At 50.4% G+C, this 18177-nt stretch overlaps 8 protein-coding genes across 8 annotated transcripts; 5 read left to right on the top strand and 3 right to left on the bottom strand.

The window, feature by feature from the left end:
* Positions 1-676: 676 nt before the first annotated feature.
* On the bottom strand, positions 677-3198 carry N7503_001023 (uncharacterized protein; the record flags this gene model as incomplete). The annotated part of the gene is made up of 5 exons (XM_057060584.1): positions 677-769; positions 825-2333; positions 2385-2971; positions 3025-3096; positions 3180-3198. 5 exons carry the CDS (start codon positions 3196-3198, stop codon positions 677-679), a joined length of 2280 nt encoding a protein of 759 aa, XP_056927507.1.
* A 1097-nt stretch (positions 3199-4295) lies between these two features.
* N7503_001022 (glucose-6-phosphate isomerase) lies at positions 4296-6019 on the top strand (the record flags this gene model as incomplete). The annotated part of the gene is made up of 2 exons (XM_057060583.1): positions 4296-4795; positions 4858-6019. 2 exons carry the CDS (start codon positions 4296-4298, stop codon positions 6017-6019), a joined length of 1662 nt encoding a protein of 553 aa, XP_056927506.1.
* A 341-nt stretch (positions 6020-6360) lies between these two features.
* Positions 6361-7675, top strand: N7503_001021 (uncharacterized protein; the record flags this gene model as incomplete). The annotated part of the gene is made up of 3 exons (XM_057060582.1): positions 6361-6527; positions 6589-6601; positions 6662-7675. 3 exons carry the CDS (start codon positions 6361-6363, stop codon positions 7673-7675), a joined length of 1194 nt encoding a protein of 397 aa, XP_056927505.1.
* A 337-nt stretch (positions 7676-8012) lies between these two features.
* On the bottom strand, positions 8013-8678 carry N7503_001020 (mitochondrial 37S ribosomal protein bS21m; the record flags this gene model as incomplete). The annotated part of the gene is made up of 1 exon (XM_057060581.1): positions 8013-8678. The coding sequence occupies one exon, from the start codon at positions 8676-8678 to the stop codon at positions 8013-8015; it is 666 nt and encodes a 221-aa protein (XP_056927504.1).
* A 280-nt stretch (positions 8679-8958) lies between these two features.
* Positions 8959-9439, top strand: N7503_001019 (phosphatase YCH1; the record flags this gene model as incomplete). The annotated part of the gene is made up of 2 exons (XM_057060580.1): positions 8959-9073; positions 9129-9439. The coding sequence occupies 2 exons, from the start codon at positions 8959-8961 to the stop codon at positions 9437-9439; spliced, it is 426 nt and encodes a 141-aa protein (XP_056927503.1).
* A 314-nt stretch (positions 9440-9753) lies between these two features.
* On the bottom strand, positions 9754-11432 carry N7503_001018 (S-adenosyl-L-methionine-dependent methyltransferase MidA; the record flags this gene model as incomplete). Its single annotated transcript, XM_057060579.1, has 4 exons — positions 9754-10646; positions 10705-10906; positions 10958-11224; positions 11286-11432. The coding sequence occupies 4 exons, from the start codon at positions 11430-11432 to the stop codon at positions 9754-9756; spliced, it is 1509 nt and encodes a 502-aa protein (XP_056927502.1).
* A 3301-nt stretch (positions 11433-14733) lies between these two features.
* On the top strand, positions 14734-15894 carry N7503_001017 (carbon-nitrogen hydrolase family protein; the record flags this gene model as incomplete). Its single annotated transcript, XM_057060578.1, has 3 exons — positions 14734-14888; positions 14944-15544; positions 15655-15894. 3 exons carry the CDS (start codon positions 14734-14736, stop codon positions 15892-15894), a joined length of 996 nt encoding a protein of 331 aa, XP_056927501.1.
* Positions 15895-16767: 873 nt separating this feature from the next.
* On the top strand, positions 16768-18137 carry N7503_001016 (uncharacterized protein; the record flags this gene model as incomplete). The annotated part of the gene is made up of 2 exons (XM_057060577.1): positions 16768-17553; positions 17625-18137. The coding sequence occupies 2 exons, from the start codon at positions 16768-16770 to the stop codon at positions 18135-18137; spliced, it is 1299 nt and encodes a 432-aa protein (XP_056927500.1).
* Positions 18138-18177: the final 40 nt, after the last annotated feature.

Genomic DNA, 18177 nt, shown 5'->3' with positions numbered 1-18177 from the left:
AAGTGAGAATGCGACGAAATAAATCAAAAAAGAAACCGGAAGAAATTGCAACCCTGGGCCCGTATATAGTCTCTGTAACCCCCGCGCTGTTGGCACATTTGCCCTCGCCCCTCACTCCGCAGTCCCCGTTTCCGCAAATCCGGGCTTGTCATTGGAGGAGAATTGCCCGAGTCGGGGAATTGGGTTTCTCCACCAATCAGCGCTCCGGGAGGTCTATCGGAGTACCTCCGGCTATCTGGGGTTGACATTACCCTAATTAGCCTTTAGTGCAGGCGAACTATAGGAGTTCGTTGATTGAACGCCAAAAAGAGGTATTAGTTGAAGCGTAGTATTCGTAGCTCAGAGCCATATTATCGAGTACAGTACACACTCGGATACCTATAAACTCACACTACAGTAGGTCCTTGCAAGGTTGGAGGTATATAATGTGAAGGTCATATGTAGTGATACTAAACCGCCTTGTCCTGCATAGGATTGAATGGTTGGGGTATACACAGGCTCGATTGAACCATTATCTTGCATTGTAATTTGGACCAAGCGACTTCAAAGCATTTTGACTTTATTACAATTACCACGATACCCTAAACAAGGAATACTTGAAGAATATGCATATTTTTTGCACTTTGGAACTATGAAGCTTCAGGAAGTCGTATCAACATGTTGCAGCACCATATCACTATGCCGACAATCCACGTTTCTCGCTCTCTGAGAAGAAAATGAGCATCCGCCATAACTTGCGAACCAGCACCTCGGCTTCCTCGTCCAAAGCCTAGAAGTTTGAATTAGCACATCGTAAAGATAAAAGGATCACGTCAGAAACTTACCTCTGCAAGCTGATCCACCAGCTCCTGGGGAGAGCCCTTCTGGCGAATATGTCCCTCCACAACATCCACCAGCATTTGTTCCTGCACACCCAAGTATTCGACGATTTTCTTTTCGACAAAGGGCTTGATCTGATCGCTGAGAACAGCTTCGTCCACAAACTCCCACTTGACGGTCCAGTTCCACAGCCCCTCCTTGTCGGTGGGGATTTCTGCGGCCAGCTGGCGCGCCGCCTGTGCCCGCTCCTCGTCTGAAAGACCAGCAGCCTCGGCAGCGGTATCGAATTTGATCGGGATAAGAGGGCGGCGGGTGACCGTGGCAGGTTCCTCCTCGTCTTCCAGCAAGCCTTCGACTTCGGCCGCGGTCCGACGAGTGGTTGCGGCCTGGGCCTTTTGAGCCGCAGCTCCGAGAGACAACTTGAAGCGCTGAGGCTCGCGTGGCTCTTGTGGACGGGCCTCCAGCTCCTGAGCCTGGCGGGCGAGGAAATCGTCCGCAGCACCACGGGCCTGCTCCTGTTTCTTGGCGGACTGGGCACGCTCGCGCTCCTCAGCAGCACGATCAGCCTCGTCCAAGCTGGCTTCGCGAGCACGGTATACTGCACGGTTTCGGAGCCAAGCACCACGGTCAGCGTAGTACTCGGAGGTCTTACGGCTGGCCTCAACATCATCGTTCCACTCCTTCATCCGCTCTTCCATCTCATCGTGAGCAGCCTGCAGCTTGCCATCCTCCTCCTTGTCACGCTTCTTCTCACGCTCCAGAGCGGCTGTTCGGCTTCGCTCTCGGTTGAGCCACCGGCGCTCCTGGTCGAGGAATTGCTTCTCCTGTTCCGCATCACGCTTGGCCTGGCGACGGCGCTCAAGCTCCTCATCGCTCGCATCTGAGTCCTCATCTTCACGGCTTCCGTAGGCTAGGGATCCATTGGTACCACCATTGACAAATGACACGCCCTTCTGGTAATCCTTCGGGATCTGAACACCAAATCCTTTGGGGCCGGCCGGTGCGTTGGGCATACCACGCTCACGGGGGCCAAGAGGGATGTTGTTCGCACCACCAGCGGGGCCGCTGGGAGCCGAGGCAGGGGGAGATGCAAGGCGGTTGTAGCGCGAACCAGAATTGCGATTACGCTCCATAGTCTCAATCTCTTCCTCGCGCTTCAGTCGCTCAATATCACGGCGGTTACTCCGTTCGCGGAATGCAGCAATTTCCTTGGCCACATTTGCGCGCATCTCCGGGGGGATATCGGCCAATTCATCCTCAATAGTGATAGGAATAGTGACAACCTCTCCGTCTTTTGGAGTATCGCCATCTTGCATCTCAATATCACCTTCCCTGTCAACTGCAGAGGCATCTTCTTTCTGGGTGGGGTTTGCAGGGTGAAACAGGCTTTTCAGAACATTCTTCAGTTCACCACGGGCAGCCTCAAAGCGTGCGTTGATCTCTTCGGGGTCTCGTTCGCCTCGGCTGTCCTTGAACTGCTCCAAGTATTTGGTTGTGCTCTCATCCACCACAACCTATAGATAGTCAGTAATGCAAAATTACATAGTAGGGAACGATGTTCTTACAAGAAGAGTGCTTTTCTCAATTTCTTGCTCTTCTTCGCCCTCAGCGCGAGGCACTTGTCGCTTAATAGGAACCTCAATGTCCTGGAGTACCTCAACTGCTGTCTCCAGACTCTCCGGGTCATCAAACTCAGCAAAACCAAACCGACAAGGCTTCTCATCGGCATCTGTCGCCCGAATCCATCGTCGCAAGCGGCCCGCCGATTGCAGAATGCGCTCAATGCCATCATCACCACCGGCGCCCTCCGTGATTCCACCGACAAAAAGTGTTCTCACGATCTCATCCCGGGTAGGCGGCTGGGGCATCATCGTATCGCGGCCGTGGTGGCGCTGTCCTTCGCTAGAAGAACCGAGACCAGCCCGACGCCCAGGGCCCTCTGGTCCACGCTCGCGGCCCATTTCTGGCCCGGTAGGCTTCGCCGGACCGGAAGTGCCCAGGCGAATCACTGGGGCGGAGAAGTTGATGTTGGGCATATTTGGTGGCGGTTGAAAGTTGGCCGGGAATCCTCCACGGCCAGGTTGCTGGGCGTTCGTCTGTTGCATGGCCGCAGGAGGGGCTGTACCGGGTGCTGCCATCCCTGGAGGAGGAGCTGGAAATTATTAGCGATGCTGCTAGGCTTGGAGGGGATCACCGAAGACTGACCCATGCCCGGGGGTGCGCCAGGCGCACCGGGGTATGCACCATAGTCCTGAGGATGGCCGTAAGCACCTGGAGCTGGAGTTCAAGTCAGTATTTGCGGCGCGTAGGAACTTCAGCATTATCGTTGATTCGCGACTGCTGATTGATAGAGTACTTACGTTGGTAAGGATTGTACATGGTCGAGGTGCGCACGTTAGCGCCGAGGAGATTCGGAATAAGAAATCGATCAAAAAATGAGCTGCAGCTCCAGGCGACGTTACTGCTAATAGAGCTTAAACTGGAGGAAAGAAAGTTGCGGTTTCTATGTGGGTCCGTGCGCTGATCTTGGCGGACGCAGTCCTACAGCTCTTGGAAACAATTTTAGTGAACGCTTTAATTGCTTGTTATGAATTTGTGAAAGTTGAATTTTGTTTTCTTCAGACAAGTCATATTGAGATCTTTGGACAGCTGTACCCGTATTTGAGGATATAGAAGTGTTGATAATAGCCCCGGAGGTAGAGCCTTAGAGTGACTGACGGATATATACTTTGGACAGCACGTTCAACGAAGATAGAATTCCATCATAACCCAGCCTTACCCACATTTAGCTGTTATAAAACCATACGGATACATGCGGGAGAATATCATGGAAGTCGGGATGGCCTCGGACAATAAACACCCGGAACCCATAATTCTCACCGGCCGGTTAAATTCCCTGAAACACCATGTATCCCGAGGTCATAGCTGTGAAGAATTCATTAGGTCACCTGGACAAATTCAACATAGTTCATACTCCAGACTTTACGGAACAGAATGCAGTGTCAATGGTGGTTGCATATTCTACTTGCAGATCCGGATACTTCTGCATGTACCCATCAATGGTAGATACATGTAGCTCAACATAATCTATAGCAAAATAAAAAGTAACTCATGAATTAATGAAGTCGGTATCAGGCACTGATGTAATATATGTCAACGTCTACAAAAGAACGGCAATTGAACCGGAATTCTGATTAGAAAACAAACCCGCTCCAGACCAGGACCGAATGCGGCAATGATGATGCTTGCCCCACGGCGCCCCTCCACCGGACCCCAGCGCGCCGGCCTCAACTCTTTTCCTTTGCTATATCTTGATCCGCGCTTCCCTTAATTAATCGTTTTGTAATACCCCATTTCCCATATTTTCGTCCCATCTTGTAAGTCTCCTGGGTATTCACTGGGTTGAATCCCTCTTCGTCTCATTCCCGATTGCCCCGCACTAACCTGGGATCCAAATAGCGTCATCGCCGTTCATCATGCCTGGTTTTTCGCAGGCCTCAGATCTCAATGCCTGGAAGGAGCTCCAGGAGCACCACAGCACCCTGGGGCGCAACATTGTCTTGAAGGAATACTTCGAGAAGGACCCCCAGCGCTTCCAGAAGTTCAGCCACACTTTTGCCAATACCGTGGACAACTCGGGCATTCTGTTCGATTTCTCCAAGAACTTCCTCACTGAGGAGACCCTCTCCTTGCTGGTGAAGCTCGCCAAGGAGGCTGGCGTCGAGAAGCTGCGCGATGAAATGTTCGCCGGTGAGCACATTAACTTCACCGAGGACCGTGCTGTCTACCATGCTGCTCTGCGCAACACCTCCAACGAGCCCATGCAGGTCGATGGCAAGAGCGTTGTTGAGGAGGTCAACAGCGTGCTTGAGCACATGAAGGAGTTCTCGGAGCAGGTCCGCAGTGGTGAGTGGAAGGGTTACACTGGCAAGAAGATCAACACTATCATCAACATTGGTATCGGTGGCTCGGATCTGTAAGTTTCTGTCGCTTTTTCCATACTCAAATCGAATAGCAGCTGATGCTTTCTCCCTTTAGTGGCCCCGTCATGGTTACCGAGGCTCTCAAGCCTTACGGCCAGCCCGACATGAAGCTGCACTTCGTCTCCAACATTGATGGCACTCACATCGCTGAGGCCCTCAAGGACTCTGACCCCGAGACCTCTCTCTTCCTGATCGCTTCCAAGACCTTCACCACCGCCGAGACCTGCACAAACGCCAACTCTGCCAAGACTTGGTTCCTCGAGTCGGCCAAGGATGAGGCACACATCGCTAAGCACTTCGTTGCTCTCTCGACCAACGAGTCTGAGGTGACCAAGTTCGGCATTGACAGCAAGAACATGTTCGGCTTCGCCTCGTGGGTTGGTGGCCGTTACTCCGTGTGGAGCGCCATCGGTCTTTCCGTGGCTCTGTACATCGGATATGAGAACTTCCACCAGTTCTTGGCTGGTGCCCACGCCATGGACAAGCACTTCCGCGAGACTCCCCTCGAGAAGAACATCCCCGCCATTGGTGGTCTGCTGAGTGTTTGGTACAGCGACTTCTTCGGTGCCCAGACTCACCTGGTTGCTCCCTTCGACCAGTACCTGCACCGCTTCCCCGCCTACCTGCAGCAGCTGTCCATGGAGAGCAACGGTAAGGCTATCACCCGCAGTGGTGAGTATGTCAAGTATACTACAGGCCCCATTCTGTTCGGTGAGCCCGCCACCAATGCCCAGCACAGCTTCTTCCAGCTGCTACACCAGGGTACCAAGCTCATCCCCGCCGACTTCTTGATGGCGGCTGAGTCTCACAACCCCGTTGAGAACGGCAAGCACCAGCGCATGCTTGCTTCCAACTTCCTTGCCCAGTCCGAGGCCCTGATGGTCGGTAAGACCCCCGATCAGGTCCGCGCCGAGGGTGCTCCCGAGCACTTGGTCTCCCACAAGACCTTCCTGGGTAACCGTCCCACCACCTCCATCCTGGCCCAGAAGATCACTCCCTCCACCCTGGGTGCTTTGATCACCTACTATGAGCACGTCACCTTCGTCGAGGGTGCTGTGTGGAACATCAACTCCTTTGACCAGTGGGGTGTCGAGCTTGGCAAGGTCCTGGCCAAGAACATCCAGAAGGAGCTGGAGTCCGAGGGTGCCAGTGGCTCACACGATGCCTCTACCAGCGGACTGCTTGCTGCTTTCAAGGAGAAGGCCAAGCTGGCGTAGATATTATGTCGCGAGTAACGACCGTGGTGGATAAGACGGCTATGATGAGCAATGATAACCTTTGACCTGTTAATTTATTTTCAAAATATGGATATTTCACACCTTTTTCTTCCCGTTAGTAAATGCAATGCAGAATCAATTTGAAGATTGTAAATAGATAAAGTTGGCAAATGGGGGTTCAAGACCCTCAGGGGTGGATCAACTCCGATCTAGATAGCGTTGATATGGACAGGTTGGCTGGCTCCGCAATTTGTGGCTGAACATCTCCGTGTCTCCTCCGCGCCGACTCCCCATTCCACCAACTCGCCGCTGTGGGGGTGACTACTACCACAGTCATGAAAATGAACGACATGTCTCCTCTACGCTCATTGACCAGGTTCCCAGCCACGGTGGCACTCTCCCTTGCGACAGCACTGTGGCCTACAGCAGCGGTGGCGGGGACCAGCAATGGCGGGGATGGATACAGAATTGGCGACGAAGTCCCCGTGTCCTGTCTTAATCGAACACTGTATGTGATCTTCCTTCCAGTCTTGGAATCGCGAGCGAATGCTAATCCGATGTGTCAACAGGGAAGGAGAACATGTATGCGCCTAACCCTGAACAAACCAATTCCATCCCAACTAACCACAAACAAAACACCAGATCACAGATGGCCTAGGCAAACTCCAATACATCCCCTTCGTAACCTGCAACGAAACCTCCCGCCCACTATCCCTCCGCTATGGCATCTCCGAAACAATCACCTGCACCATCCCCGAGCTCTCAGACACGCTCTACCACCTCTTCGAATTCTACGTGCACTCCGATGTCCCAATGACCTGTCGCGTACCTACATCCCCCCTCTCCTCAACCCCAAACACACCCGAAGACTCAGACCCAGAATCCAGCGATAAGGACCCTTTCATCGCGCTGAGCGAGAACGGTCCCCCGTTTACTCCCCTCACCATCGCGTTGCAGGGCACACTCCAGCTCAGCCACCTACACATCTGGTCTGATATGAACATGCTCATGCACGATATTCCCTCCGACGCAGCAGCGCAACCGCAGCAGGGTATCTCCAAGGGAACCCAAAGCGGACAACCAGGCTACGTTATCGCCGGAACGGCATACTCGACGCCCGAGTTCGAGGTTGCGGTTAAGAACATCGAGCTCGAGGATGATGAGAAAGCAGTTGCCGTTGCACAAGCCGCGCGCGAGCCCTGGACACTGGGACACGGCACGAAAGTGGTTCGCGGCGAGCCGTTCACGTTTTCGTTCCATGTTGCGTGGTTAGAGGGTGGTGCTGGGATTGGATGGCCAGAGCGATCTAAGACGGATTCATTCTTGGGTCTTGGCCCTGCTACTGCTTCGCAGAGCTCGGGATCTGGCTCGTTCTTCTCTCGCATGTTTTTCTTTATCATGGCTGCTTCCCTTGGCGCTTTGGTTGCACTTTATTGGGAGCGGAATGGGCAGAGCTTCCGAGGAAAAGCTGGGTGGCGGGGTGATGGCATTCTGGGTGCGCCGTCTACTCGTGGTGCGGGCTCTAATGTGACATTCGGAAATGGTGGACGCATTAATGGATATGGGGGATACTCTGCTTCTGCGACTGTTGGCGCGAATGGAAATGGTGCTGGGTATGGAGGGTATGGAGGATTCCCTACTGGCAAGAGGGATTGATTCAAGATTGACGGACTGTGAACATTAGTATAAGTACCTATAGACTCGTGTATAGTGTGTATTGAAAATGAGGGAAGATTGTTGTAAAACTACCAACAAGACTGGTTATGATGAATATCAATGCATTCCATGTCTAATGCAAACAAAATAGATAAACAGATAGTTATACATGTTAAAACAAAACGGGGGGAGCACAATAAATTCCCCAATTTTAGCCTGATACCACGCTAGGTCAAGTCAAGCCTATGCTCAGTCCAATCCAATCCAGTCTCAGTATATACAAGATACAGACCGAACTTCCAACAAAACCCAAGAAGCAAGAACCAAGATGAAACTCTTACCAACCCTGAGCCTGCATCCTCTGAATCTTCTTAACGGTCTCATTAAACGAAAACTTAAACAGCTTCCGCCATCTTGACCGTCTCAACTCCTTGCGCTTCATACCCTTCCGCACATGGAATCTCTGTGCATTAGCCTGCTGCTTAATCTGGTTGGCATTGCAAGTGACCTCCAACATGCGAATAGCAGCACCAAGATCCACGCCCCTCTCCGGCTCAACGTGCACCTGCCGACCAAGAGTAGGTCCAAGCTTCAGCTCGGTCTTCCGGCTTGCCAGCTGTCCGGCGACGCCGTCGCGCGAAGCGGACGGGAACATGGTACCGGAGATGGCATCGGCGATGCGGCTGCTGCGGGTTGGGGCACGCTGTGATCCGGAGCGGTTACCAAGCTCGAGCTTGTTGAGGATATCGTCGAAGTCTGAGGCGGCGGACTTGGTTGTTTCTTCCGCCTGGATCCCGGTCTCCGTGGGTGTGGTTGTGGTTGCTTGTGCGGATGGGGACGAATCCTTAGTTTGTGTGGGAGGCTTGATTGGTTCTTGTGGGGAGGAGCTTGAGGAGTTGTAGCGGAGTGTGGTGAGGATGTTGGATTGCTGGATGCGAGGCGTGTTGAGGAGCCATGGGGTTGGTCGGGCACGGAGGCCGCGGGCCAGGGCGCGGAATTCCATTGTGGATTACAGAGCACCTGATTGAACGGTTGGTTCAATTGACAGGTTTGGCTGGTGCTCTTGGTGGGAGGGAGTGGAGGGTGAATGACTGGGTGAGGTCGCGACAACAATTGGCGGAGTTCAAAAGAAAATCCGACCAAATTCGAGGTCACGTGAAGCGCCGCATAACCAATCCGTGTCGGCGAGACTACTTCAGCTACGTTCTTTATTTGGCTTTCAAATTTTATTGAAGGGTACAGGCAGATCCTTGTTCATACTGAACTCAGTGTTAAATTCCGAGATGTCTTCTCTCAACATTGCGACTCTGCCGCGCATTAATCGTGATGCCCTAGCCGCTCAGCTTAAAGCCGGCACCACCCCCGCCAAGCTAGCAATCATCGACGTCCGTGATTCAGGTATGACCATCTTGAATGATCAGGTACACTGCGAATCAAATGTTAACTAACCTAGATCACGTTGGTGGACACATTCGCTCTTCAACCTGGGTTCCCAGCTCCACTCTTGATGTCCGCATGCCGGAGCTCGTGCGAACTCTCAAGGATACCGAGAAGGTTATCTTCCACTGCGCACTCAGCCAGCAGCGTGGCCCCTCTGCTGCTCTTCGCTACGCCCGTGAGCGTGAAAGTGCCCTTGGTGCTGAAGAGAGCCGGAAACAGCTGATTTGTGTCCTCGAGGGTGGCTTTGTGGAATGGCAGGACAAGTATGGCAAGGATGAAACCCTGACAGAGTCCTATGTGGAAGATATCTGGCAGGAGTACTAGATCCATTACTGCTTGGAATCTGTTCATGGATCTATGCTGGCATGCGAATATACACAAAGGGATGTTTGTGGGCGATGCTTCTGTGGCGTCGCGTTTTATGAGATATGACTAGATGAGAGATACCACCGGGACTTAAAGGCGGTACATACATATTAAATCTACTTAATGTTTCTGCAAAGCTTTGCTTTTCATGAATGGAAGGTACAGGTGTGTATTTGGTACAATGATTGGTATCTGTTCCACAGAACCAGCCTTGGAGTGGACCAATCGTTCACTATTGTACAAATAATACTTTTACATATCTAATCAGGCGTCTACATCTGAAGACCACCTCCGAATCCGACAGGACGTCTCTTGCCGTCATTCTCTGGCACAATGGCCATGACCTTGTAAAGCTGACCCATAGAGGCAATGTCCTTTCCAACCAAGCGCTTCCATCCAGTCTCCAGAATCTTCTTGTGCTCATCATCTCCAGATTTGCGAATGAGCTGCTCCATGCGCTCTGTGATGCCCATTGCATTCAGGAAATCACCCTGCTCAATAGGGCCATGAACCTCGACACCATCGCTACCCTCAATGGCAGCTTCAGCTAGCGCAGTGAAATCGACATCGGCACTCACATCCACCTGACCGGGGAACGATAGTGCAGGCACTATTTTATGATCCCGAATACCACGGAGCGAGTTGATGGGAATTGTCGACATGCTTCCGTAATCCATGATCAAAGCTGCGCCGGAAGGTGTCTTCTTCTGTGGTGCGCTGGGATTGACCTTCTGCTTCGTTGCGGACGGTGTAGAAGCGGCATCCCCGCCGATACGGCGAGCGAAATCAGCAGCATATATTCTGCTTTCAGGACTAACTTCAATAGTCGAGCCGGGCTGTGACTTGAGTGCGCGGTAGCGTTCAGAGATCTCGGGGATCACCAGAGATGTTGGCGTGGAGGCCTTTGCTTTGGTTAATTGGAACTCGGGCTCCCCTTCAATGTTATCTTCGACGGCCTTGGGGTTCAAGGTAACAAGCAACTCGCGCCATTGAGGGGTGTTCTTAACCTTGAGAGGTTGCTGAAGTGTCTGAGGCCCGGTAGGAGTCATAATTTCTTTTTGTTCCGGGAGTTCGTTCTCGGGAGAAGGAGGGACCGACTCAAATGCATGGATTGGGAGGGCGTCAAAGAACTCGTGGGCAAAAATGAACGGTGTTTTGCCTTCCTCTGTAGAGAAACATCTCGTCAGTACTGTGAATTGTCTGAATTTCAATGCTTAACGTACCATGTGGTAGGAGACGGATATCTTCCACCCAGATAACGGGCACATCGAAGTATTTGCATGTGCTCCGGTGTCCAATGTCCGTCTCTTCCATGGCAGCTTCACCACAAAGAAGCTGCTTCTGTACTTCTCGTAGAGTGTGACTCGCCTCCACCAAATAGATGGCTTCGACGCTAGAAGTAAAGCTCTTGAAATTCCGAAATGTCTACTCCAGTTTAGTCAACTCGTAGTACAAACCGTTATCGCAATCACTCACCCGCAGCATATCATCCATTAAAGTTCCCTTTCCAGGCCCAACCTCCATCAATTGAACGCCACTCTTTTTCCGGCCTTGCGACATCCATTCAGCAATTGTCCAAATGCCTACCAATTCACCAAAAACCTGGGAGATTTCTGGAGATGTGACAAAGTCACCATGCTTTCCGAAAACAGCTCCAGTCTCGGGTTTTGAAGTGTAATATCCGCCTTCTGGGGAAGTCAAGACCTGGCGCATGAATGCTGCGATTGGAATTGGACCCGTAACCTGGTGTTTATCAAGGTCGTTAGGGACGGACATGGCTATGCGAGACTCGGGGTAGACACACCTTCATCGCATGGGCCAGCGTGCGGGCCAGAGGCGTCGACCATTCCCTCGTCTCAAATGTGGAGTTCCATCGTCGCGAACTTGTAGAAAATATGGGGTTGCGCGATCTCCGAAGCGCTTGCGACGCTGCGCGCCGAGCTGTATACATGTTGTGGTGCGATTCAGCAAGTAGTCAAGTTCAATTGGTGCGGGGTATATCAAGAGGGCTTGGACCAAAAGATTTTATGGATTAGACCAGAACTTGACGGAACCAAGCGTCGACTCCAGCTTCCTGGAATTTTTGTTTCTCTCCGATCTTGTCGTGCCGACTCCGCGGAAGCTGTCACATGATGTTATCTTATCGATAAGCGGTGTATACAAGGCATGCAGGCAAGTTGAACAAATTCTTTGTAGGATGATCAGTTGATTAATAAGGAGAATTTACTCTGAGTGTGTGGGATACCTACCAAGAATAGATCAAGCAGTAAGTAGCATGGCAAATTTTCCAGATAATTGCATTAGAGTACAAAGCAAAGAAGTAATGTGATTGTTGAAGGTGGAGGCTGCCGAGGATCGGCTCCCGGAGTATAGCCTGAGTTAGTCCGGGTGCCGCCGCGGGGGAACAGCTGAAAATCCACTACACCCATAGGTTGGCCTTGCAAATGGCTTGGTTCAAAGACACTTCAAGGAAGCCTATAGACTTTCATATAAAGATTGTATGCAGGGAACAAGCAGGGCTTGTCTCTGGAGGCGCTGACAGCAATGCCATTCGCCAAGAGGAATTGCTGGACTTGTAAAGGTGATTCCGTTGGCTCATAACGACCGAGCAAAACTCCAATTGACACTGACTCTTCATTCCATATAGATCGAAAACTTGGTTGCGATCGAACTCTGCCATGGTGTAATAATTGCCGCAGAACCGAACGATCCTGCGAAAGTTACGGATTGCGCTTAAAATGGACAAAGCTGCAGGTTGGCCGCGTTCCCGTCAAGTCTCAAACCGCGTCATATAATTTCCTTAATATGTCGGTGGATGATATTGTCTTTCTCAACGCTGTCTCGGGGGTGGCTCTGCCACCACCCTCGAGGCAGATCCACCATTTGGAATTGACGGGTGGAGAACCCGATCGCGTGTTGCTTACGCATTGTAAGTAATATGTCCCTTGTTTGAGCATTTCACCTCCTCTGGCTTCGCTCCGTACAAGTGTAAATTTAGAAAATAAGGGAGACCAAAAGAAGCTTATTGTGTTTGTTAGATGAGGCCGTTCTGTCGCGCATGATTACGACCGTGGACGATGATACTAATGGGTTTCGAAACATCTTATTGCCAATGATCCTGACCGATATGACCCATGTAGCCGGCAAGGCTCTGTTGCATGCTGTTCTTGCTCTGTCTGCTTTTTATCTGGGGCACTTGGGACAAGCGTTGGATCAGAAAGTCAAGGCAATCAAACATTTATCGCAATCTTGCAAAGCCTTGGATGCTGACTCTTCAAGCCGAATGATTCAACTTGCCGCATGTATGCTGCTTTGTGTCTATGAAGTATACCACCCGTATTCTCCAAAATCCCACAGGAGACAAAATGCTAATATCCTGGCCCACAGGTTTTTGATGCCTCGGAAGGAAACTGGAGAGTACACTTGATGGGTGCCAAGTCCCTATTACTGGAACTATCTCCGTCCAACCCTGCTTATCCTGCATCGCAGAATAGCTCTTTTCTAGAAAGCTGGGTATACTACCATGATACAATGGCTGGATTCAGTAACCCTTTACTGTGTCAGGATGACACGAGCTGCAGTCAAGCATTAATTCCACGGGTACATAATGAAGGCCGTACAGCTGTATGTCAACCCATACCCGCTACATTTCTCGAAATTGCTGCCCTAACCACGTTTAATGTAGATTGTGGGCTTGCTCGGTTGCTCCTTGGAATTAATGGATATTATCTCCGCAGTCAACAGTCTTGCCTGCCATCAATTAACGGCTAATGAATCACCTGATTCTTATATCCTCCAGGATTTGTTTCACCGCTTGGAGACCATTCAGCAGAAGCTTATCTCTCCACAGCTGTGGATAACGAGCCAAAAACTTGTACCGCAGACAGCAGAACTATATCGTCTCGGAGCCCTGCTTTACATCCACATTCAATTTCTCTGGACCGGTGGAGCATCGCTGGAACTGCATGCTTTGGTGCAAAGAAGTTTAGCTTTGATCGCGGACATGTCCAATTGTACGTCGCCTTGGCCTGTCTTCTTAATTGCTCTCGCCAGCAGTCGAGACGAAACGCAGAAAGCGGCCATATTAGAAACAATTCACCGGATGGAGCAACGGCGGAGGATTGATAATATTACTTATATGCGACGAATGGTGGAGCAATACTGGAAGCAGACTGAGCTCCATCCCGATCGTCCACTAGCTGATTGGCGGTCCATGATCCTGGAGATTTCTTTTTTGCCGTCTTTTATCTAAACGAATTACGTGGAGATAAAGACCCGTGTTGGTTACAGAGGGATCCTTTCAAGTGTTTAACCGGACATGCTTCACAATGTGAATTAGCTTTGACAACTCAACAAGCCATCTGACAGGTGTACAATATTGTGGATACAGATTCTTGACTTCGTCTCAGATCCTGTGAATAGTTAACTGGATAATCATAATGTTAATACTTAAAAACTGTGTGGAAGCCATGGAGTTAACCGTAGACTCTGACATTAGACTGGTGTCAATCATGACCAATTAACTTCTATCAGTAAACTTCGGGGACTTTTGCTGACTAGGGGCTCGAGACTCCGACCTCGGGAGGCAGTATTATATAGATTGTACGGAGGAGAAAAGCATGGGCCGCTTGGCTTTGCTCTACGGATGACGGATTACGAACATAATTGTTTAGAATAGGCTATGTGTACTACAAATATTGGAAGCGGCCCGCAAGCTTACGAATAATTTGCATTTTTCCATTAAAAGATTGCTCTTTAAGATATCACTCTGATTTGTGGGCCCGCTAGACTCCCGAGCTAGACCAAGATCGGCAAGCTATGTGGGGAACCGCTGTGAAAGGGAAAACATTTGCGATCAAGATAAGCATTTCGGCCCCTTGAGCTACGGGTAAATTACGCCGTATATTTCCGTTACAACCCAAAAACTGTACGGTAACCTTTCTCCTCGTACTATGGGACCCCGAGGGGGATTGCCCCGGCGCACCCCGTACCAAACTGTCAAACCAATTTGTATATGCCGCCATACCACATGCACAATAACATAGAGAAAAAGGATAAAGTTTGATACGTACTGAGCAAGGAAGGGCCTTCCTAAACAGGTATGCCTTTGCGAGGCCGTAGGAGATAAATAGCACTGGGACGCCTGTACAACAACTCAAGGCATATCACCAAAGCTCCTTTTGCCTTTCTGCGCCATTGGACTCTAGTTAATCTCGAAATATTAGGAGTTCAACACCTCACAGCCTTGGAGAATGACTAAAGTTCGTGTGGGGGCTGTCCAAGCTGAACCCTCCTGGGTAGATCTGGCTGGCAGCGTTGCAAAGACTATTGCATTGATTCAGGAAGCTGGAGCGAAGGGCATCAATGTCCTCGGTTTTCCTGAAGTGTGGATTCCCGGGTATCTGTGGTAAGAAACTGCACCCACAGCTAGCAAAACACTAGAGGATCATTAATTGACACAGTCGCCCCACTTGCGGTAGGACAATGTGGACGGGCAGTGTTGTGGACAATATGGAGCTCATGCACCAGTACATGGCTAATTCACTAGCCCGCAACTCCGCAGAAATGGATGCAATTCGTCAGGCTGTGAGAGACGCGGGTATTTTTATTGTGCTCGGCTACAGCGAACGCGACGGTGGAAGTTTATACATGGCCCAGTCTTTCATCGACCCCGCCGGTGAAATTGTTCATCACCGACGTAAAATTAAACCCACTCATGTCGAACGGTCTATATGGGGCGAAGGCCAGGCGGAGTCCCTCCACACTGTGGTGGATTCTCCATTCGGTCGCATTGGAGGCCTGAACTGTTGGGAACATCTGCAGCCACTCCTGCGGTTCTATGAGTACTCCCAGGGAGTTCAGATCCATATTGCAAGCTGGCCAGCGGAGTTCCCCGAGCCGAAGGGGATGAAATGGCCTTTCCATGAGACGGACGTGGCCAGCCGAAATGCTAGCCAATTCTTCGCTATTGAGGGCCAGGCGTTTGTGCTGGTCTGCACGCAGGTGGTCAAGAAAGAAAGTCTTCAGAAACAAAATCTGATAGAAGGAGGAATTATTCAAACGGTATTTACCCCTCTTAACTTTTCTCCAGGATTTCTTCAAAATTAGTTTCTACCATATCGTTTACACATCTTTCCGTTTTTGTGAAAGCTACTGATGACTTCTATGAACAGCCAAGTGGGGGTTTCTCTATGATTTTTGGGCCAGACGGAGCCGCTCTCGTAGAGGCACCTCCCGCCGGTGAAGAATGTATTCTGCAAGCCGATATTGACCTCCAAGATATCGACTATGCTAAGGCAATGATTGATACTGTTGGCCACTATTCTCGCCCAGACCTTCTGTCGTTGCAAGTAAACACTGAGGCAGCCAAGTGTGTGCGGATTACAGGGGAAAATAGCAAAGAGAAGAACTAGGAGCCACAATTGATCATGCAGGACTGTGAAGACCCATGTTATCTGATGTGATCTAACATGATGATTTGTTGAATCTCGAAGATTTTAAATAACTTATTCTAAACAATATCTTTTTAAACAATATCTAAACCAATTTTGATTGACCCAGCGCTGTAAATATGGAGAACCCATGGACTCATGCACGCGTGTGTCATCTTGAATGAAAACCAAAAAAAAAGAGACCAGGTATAGGTTCGCCTGCATGGGCTAAGAGACCATGGGGCAGGAGGCGTTCAAGTCGTCAAGAATAGCCATGGGCGTCGGTACCAGGTCTAGGAGAGCTTCATCAACCAACGACAGGACATCAGAAGCACAGACAAAGGAGAGACTTCATCCTGCACCTCCCTGGCCATACGCGTGAACAATACGGCTAGGCTTGCGACCATTATTGCGCAATTCACGCTCTACCTGCGCGTTCCTTGGTAATCGGGATCGGATCTATTAAGACTGAGAAGAAGACTAGCGTGATACGCGTCAACAGACCACCCGCAGGGGGGCAAGGACCTATGCAGGAGGCGGGATCTATTCATTTCCTCCTCGGCCGCCGGCTTCGTTCATCCCCGTACAATACATGTATTGTTACTGTATTTTATATGTTTCAGCCTCTAGGAGATCTTTCTACGTCTGTATTTTACTAATTTAGTTCTCAGCAAGACAAACCGCACTAATATGCAGTTGCATCCACTAGATAACTCTGTTGCCTATTAATATTGAATAATTAAATTGATTGAGACCGAGACTAGTCGGGCTTTGATCTTTCTAACGTCCTTTGCTGCTCTTTTATCACTGAAGGCGATTCCACCATATCCCCAAACAGTCGGAATCTCTTACATCATGAAGTCTGCCAATGCTCAAGTCCACGAAGATTTCAAGGAGTCTGGTATCCTGGACTCTGATACCGAGGGTACGCCCTTTAAAGAGGCGGTGGTGGGGGAAGCCCCAGATGGAGGACTCACTGCATGGTTACAAGTCTTATGCGGCCATTTGATTGTCTTCAATGTCTGGGGATACATCAATTCCTATGGCATTTTTGAGTCATACTATGTCACCACTTTGAACCGCAGCTCCTCGGACATTGCCTGGGTTGGTTCACTAGAGATCTTTTTCGTCTACTTCCTAGGAAGTTTCTCAGGCCGAGCCACGGATGCGGGCTATATCCGTGCCACTTTGGCCGCTGGCCTTTTCATGCAGTTACTAGGCGTCTTTATGACTTCGCTGGCCACCAGCTACTGGCAGTTACTACTCTCTCAGGGTGTTTGCCAGGGTATTGGAGATGGGCTGCTGTTCTGTCCCATCGTCGCTTTGATGTCCACCTATTTCACGAAGAAGCGCACCATAGCCATCTCTATCTCCGCCTGTGGTGCGGCCACCGGTGGGCTGGTATTTCCGGCCATCGCACAGACTCTTCTACACCGCGTTGGCTTTGCCTGGACTGTACGCGTGATGGGTTTTGTGCTCCTATTTAATGCAGGTGTTATCCTGCTCTGTGTGCGGCAGCGCTTGCCTCCGCGTAAATCGGGCCCTTTGATCGAGCTTAAGGCATTCACCGATCTCTCTTATACCTTCTTCGCTATGGGGACTTTCTTCTGCTTCTGGGCCGTTTACTATGCCTATGACTATGTTAGTCTATTCCTATATTGATGTCCTTCCCCAATTGTCCATAATCCATAATGACTAACCAACATATTCAGGTTCGCTCGTTTGGACAGGACATCATTGGTGTATCCGATTACACCTCTTTCTCTGTCCTGATGATCATGAACGGGCTGGGTTTGCCTGGCCGTCTGATCCCGGCATTCCTCTCGGATCGTTACACCGGCCCTGTGAATATGTTCATTCCAGTGAGCGGGTTTGCGGCTGTCTTACTGTATTGCTGGATTGCTATCAACTCTTATGGCGGCCTTATCGCATTTGTTATTGTTTACGGCTTCTTTGGTGGCGGTGTGCAGAGTCTCTTCCCATCAGCCCTGGCAAGCTTGACGGATGAACCGAGCAAAGCCGGAGTTCGTATTGGAATGATCTTCTCCATTGTCAGTATTGCATCTTTGACGGGACCTCCGATTGCAGGAGCTCTGGTCGATATACATGGTGGTCGGTATCTATATGCGCAGCTTTTCGGTGGCACCTCCATGGTGCTAGGTTGTCTCCTGCTCATTGTGGCACGATATTGCAAGTGCGGCATGAATCTCTATCAGCGTATGTAGTGAGACATGAATGAATAATAAAGGAACCAAGACTGAGGTT

This window comes from Penicillium pulvis (genome assembly GCF_028828015.1).
Source record: "Penicillium pulvis strain IBT 33274 chromosome Unknown contig_10_segment0_segment0, whole genome shotgun sequence".
NCBI classification, from domain to species: domain Eukaryota; kingdom Fungi; phylum Ascomycota; class Eurotiomycetes; order Eurotiales; family Aspergillaceae; genus Penicillium; species Penicillium pulvis.
This window is presented reverse-complemented; position numbering and strand designations above follow the sequence as displayed.